This window comes from Propithecus coquereli, unplaced genomic scaffold, assembly GCF_000956105.1.
Source record: "Propithecus coquereli isolate 6110/MARCELLA unplaced genomic scaffold, Pcoq_1.0 Scaffold1, whole genome shotgun sequence".
Classification (NCBI taxonomy): Eukaryota; Metazoa; Chordata; class Mammalia; order Primates; family Indriidae; genus Propithecus; species Propithecus coquereli.
The window spans coordinates 5,557,634-5,562,826 of record NW_012133857.1 but is presented as its reverse complement, the minus strand read 5'-3'; the positions used below and the strand labels follow the sequence as shown (position 1 = coordinate 5,562,826).

The window sequence follows — 5,193 nt, the reverse complement described above, 5'->3', positions numbered from 1 at the left end:
TATAAATTCCTGGTATATGGTTGGAATGAAATCAGTGATTATTAAGACAGAATTTTTTAAGTGTCTCCTGTGATAGTTCCACAAGAAAAGGGGTACTTTTTGTTTTTGGGGAGAAGTATATAGTTAGTGCTTTGCAAATTCTAATTTTTTGGGTACATTTTGTAAACTCGTTTGTGTCAGAAGTAGCAGTAAATATATACATTATTAATAAAGCAAACTTTCTTGTAAATGTTTATTTCAGTATAATTTTTAAAATATCTAATATAGTCATTGGCATTGGAATGTAACTTTAAAAAATTACCGTAAAAATAATATACATTCATTTGAAAGATTTCAACAGCAGACATAAAAGGTTGAAGACTCCTGATGGCCCCTTTTCTACCATCTGCCTCTCAGACCCACTCTCAAGAGGAAGCATCTGGAGAAGGTCCTTCTAGATTTTCACTGATGCCAGTTATATATAATACTTACTGTTTCTTGTCTAGCTGTAATAAAATCACATTAGCATTTTCATAAAGATCGGAAATAAGGTTTAGCATTATGTAAAATAATTAAAGAATTTCATTTTGAAGAAGGATTGAGTTTTATACCAGTCAACACACATTTTCCTTATTTCATCAATAGGAATAACTTTTAAAGGAAGTTCATTCTTGGAGATAGGAAAAATGTCCAAGTTTTTTCCTAAGACTTTCACGAAAATGAAAATATTTTTGAAAGTCTCTTACCTTTTTTATATCTCCCTCCCTCTGCTCCACTTGACATCACATTTCTAACAATTCTTCTTGTATTTGATCTTTTCCTTATTCATCAAGGCTATTAATCTGTTTAAAATGTAAATCAGGGAGAAGGAGTTTAAATGCCATTAATTATAATGAGTTTTTAAACATAAAACTATTCTTAGCTTATTTTATTTCTGTCTTTGGAGTCTCTCACGTACACATGGAATGTCACCACCTCTTTCTTTTTCTTAACTTTTGAGGGCCTCACTTTGCTTATGGGATAAAATTTAAAGTTCCTAGCTTTGTCGACCAGCTCTGGCTCCAGCCTGCTTTTCTAGATGGATCATCAAGTTTTCTTCTTTCCTACTCCATGCCTCCTTTCCTACACCCAGTGTATGTTCTAATTGCTTCAGACAAATTGCCCTTTCTAGAGCATGCTTTGCATCTTCATGTCCCCATGCGAGTGCTTGTTCTGCTCTTTCAGACTAGAATTTTCATTACGCATTTTCCCACCGATTTCCCACCTACCCTTCAAAAACTGGCTCAACATTATCTTCTTTATGTAGCTTTTGTTCACTTGCTTTTCCTTTCTTTCCGGGCATAATTAATTGAGCTCACTTCTATTACAATACTTATTACATTTTGTTAGTTTATTATAACTTTCATGTGTAATGGTCTTTAAGCAATTTAGGGATAGCTACGGGGTCTGACTGTATTGGTTTAAATTTCTGATCTGCCACTGACAACATTCAAGTGGGACTATACACCTTTGCGTAAGTTACTTAGACAGTGTATATCTTAGTTTTATCAGCTATAAAAGGGTAATAATACTACCTTTTTAAATATGTTGTCAGGAGAATCAAATGAGACAATATTCAGATATTCTCAGTGTTCTTCACATTGTGAGCAATAAAATGTTTGATATTTTTATGACTGTTTTTTCAGCACTTAGTTCATTGTCTACACAAAGAAGGTGTTTAATAATGTGTTTTATTACTTAAAGGGAAGTTTTTCTGTAGAGACTTATGAATTAATTAACTTATCAATTTAATGTTTATAATAGTTTCTAATGTTTTAAAACAACTTCAGTTTTTATTGGCAGCTGGATTATTACTTTGTTTTTAAAGTTGTTGAAAATTTCCAACTTTCTTGTGCCAAAATAAGTAATAAAGGAGCAAAGTAAGCACCTTCTATTCCATTGCACAGAAGCATGTGCTGCTTTACGGAGGAATGGTTGATGCACCTAGAGTTGTCTGACAGATCTGTTCTCCTGTCTCTGTAGGCCTTGTGTAGAATCACTCGCCATTCTCCTACTGCCTTCCAGAATGTTATTGAGAAGGTGGGACTGAACTCAGTAATAAACTCCCTGGCCTCTGCCATCTGCAAAGTTCAGCAGTACATGTTGACCTTATTCACGGCCATGTTGTCCTGTGGGATTCATCTTCAAAGACTAATCCAAGAAAAGGTTTGACTGAGATTTCACCTGTTACTCTACTTTAAAGTTTGTTGTTTTCTCCTACAATTTCAGTGGTTCAACAAGTAATGATATCTCTGTATAATTTATTTTTCATTCTGGGGGGATGGGAGGACCCTTTTTGAAGTTTGCCAAACCTCTGTACCACAGGGCATTCATCTGAAGATGTTATAAGAGTCTTTTAGTGATTAAAATAGAAATCCAGTAAATGGCCTGTGCCTACTTATCTCATTTTAGTAATAAAAAATTGGACAATTTATGAGTCCTTTCGATATGCTGGTATTTCTTATGCCTCATCAGCCCCATCTCTTTTTCTCATATCCTTTGCCTTCCTTAGGGGGGACCCTTCATATTTTCTGCTTACTCTGACCTGTTTTTATTCCTTTAGAGCCCCCGCTCTCTGTTTTTAGCTTAGTCTCCTTCTAGTCCTTTAATACGCCTTTATTTTGCATACAGTAGAGTGCGTAGGTGTTAAATTCATAACATAGAACTGAATAGCTGTAAAGGGGTCTCTGTAGTAGCCTTTCTCAAAGTGTCTTCTCTAGCCCCTTGCTCTAAAGAGTGATCTCTGGACCAGAAGCACTGGCATCATTTGGGAGTATGTTGGGTGGGTGTGTTGGAAATGCAGATTCTCAGGCCCCTCTGCAGACCTGCTGAATCAGAATCGACATTTTACTCAGATCTCTAACTGATTCGTTTGAATTGTATGGTTTGAGAAGCCCTGCTTGAGAATATTAGTATTTGGTGAAATGTTAACAGGTGAAAAAAGTGGACCATGGCTATATATAAATTTGGAAAGCAATGAATCAAAGTTAGATATTTTCAGTTGTATGACTTTTCCCAGTTTTTAATATGCTAATGTGTATCCTGAATCTTCCTTGTGTGTGTGGCGTTCTTTAAACTTATTCTTTAAGATGTGGTGTGCAGCATTCTTTAGAGCAATCATCCTTTTTCTCCTAGGGATAGAGGGGTACAGCTTTCAAATCAGTTTTTTGCAAAACACAGTGAAGGTAACGCTGCTCAGAAGTGTGGAATGGAACCACCTAAATACACTGTTTACCGTGGTTCTTCTGTTAATATGACATGTTAAATTTCATTTTTATAACTGAAGTTAAAATTTCAATAACTATTATGAATCATTATCAGATTTACGTAATAAACTTGATGTGTAAAAGTTCAAATAGAGAACAAACCACTTCTTGCCTTTACTGTAATTATTCTGATTTTGATTCTGCTAAGAAATTTGTGCCTCAGAGAAATATTTTTCAACCATCTATCTGTGTGTCTAGTTTTTGCTATTAAATATTCCAAGTCATTAAATGTTCTTACCATTGTATTAGAAAAAGTAACACTTGAGTAGTTATACTTTGTAAGTTGTGGTAAGAGAGGCTGAAAGTTTTAGAAGAGTTTTTTTCCCCCCACCCTTATCACAGGCATGGGTTGATTAAGCTTCAAATATGATATTTCCCAAAGGCAGTAAAGTAGGATGCATTCATTAATATGATTTTTAATTGTTTTATAATATATAACTGCCATTCCATATATCTTAAAGATAAGAATTAATGAACAACTAAATGTGTAGAATGATAATCTTTTGCTTTTGATTAGTATTAGTGCTTTTTATTTTTTCATATATGTGTATTTTTAGAGACACGATCTCACTCTGTAGTCCAGACTGGAGTGCAGTGATGTGATCATAGCCCACTGTAACCTCAAACTCCTGGGCTCAATCTGTCCTCTCCTGCCTCAGCCTCCCGAGTAGTTAGCACTGCAGGTGTGCACCACCATGCCCAGCTAATTTTTTAAAAAATTTTTTGTAGAGATGGCGTCTCACCACGTTACCCAGGCTGGTCTCAAACTCCTGGCCCCAAGCAGTCCTCCCATCTTGGCCTCCCAAAGTGCTGGGATTACAGGTGTGAGCCACCATGCCCAGCCCATCTTACCCATTTTTAAGTGAACAGTTAAGTATATTCATGTTGTTGTAAAACAGATCTCTAGAACTTTTTCATCTTTCAAAACTGAAACTCTATACTCATGAAACACTTTTGGTGATATTGAGTAAAAAGGCTCTGGATTTTATTTACATCTGTTTTAGTAGAAACCTTCTACACTGATACTGAATTGGCGAGGGAAAGAGGGGGCTGCCTTGTTACTGCCAGGTTGGGGTAGAAGCACAGGCCCCCAGTGGACTTCTTTTGACACTTCAGAGGTTAGAAGAGCCCCTTATTACTGCTGGGCAAGAGTGAGAGGTCAGGCTTTCCATGAGGCCTCTGATGTCATCTTGGCTAGCAGGGTAGGGGCAAGGGCTCCTCATTTTTGTCACCACTGACACTGGTCAGGTGGGAATGGGTGCTGGTGGAAGGTAGTGAAGGTGCTCTTCCTGCTCTGCCTTTTCTGATTCTCATGGCAGGGGATGGGGTGGGGAAACTTGTTACTGCTGTACCATATGTGGGTGGAGGCCTAGGCTCCTCATGTGGTCTGTACTGACACAATGGCTAGGAAGGGGGCCTTGCTATTGTTGGGTTTCAGTCAAAGCCCCAGATTTCTACTTGGTCTTTTCTGACACCATTCTGGCGGAGGATAATATTGGGGACCTTGTTATGATCACATGTGGTTCAAAGTCTAGGCTCCCTACTTGCCCTTTATTGATGGAGCTTAGGATGTGGTTTTTCTACGGCGTTTGGCTGAAGTGGAGTAGCTGTTGTCTAAAAGTCTTCTCACTTGCTAGGATGCCCCTTTCTTGGTCCTTTGGCTTGAGAGAGCTGGTTTTTCTTGTGTATTTGTGTGTGTGTACCTGTTGGTGTTTCCAGGCTCCTCCATTTTCCAGCACTCAATCTGGGAAATAGGAGGCAAAAGACAACGCAGCAAATGTGTTGCTGTGCCCACGCTCAGGTCTTGAGGTCCCTGGCTGGTCTGCCGCCTTCTCTCCAACTTGTAGTCTTCGTATTCTTGTTTTATGTATAATGTCCAGGGCTTTTAGTTTAGTGGTAGGAATAAAAA

The 5,193-nt window shown here is 37.7% G+C and overlaps 1 protein-coding gene across 1 annotated transcript in view; it reads left to right on the top strand.

Annotated features, from left to right (window-relative positions):
• Positions 1 to 5,193, top strand: part of ULK4 (unc-51 like kinase 4) — a 672,597-nt gene that overhangs the window by 130,214 nt on the left and 537,190 nt on the right. Inside the window, exon 19 of the mRNA XM_012652718.1 lies at positions 2,002 to 2,184. Coding sequence (XP_012508172.1) covers positions 2,002 to 2,184 — 183 coding nt within the window. The remainder of the gene's footprint in view (positions 1 to 2,001; positions 2,185 to 5,193) is intronic.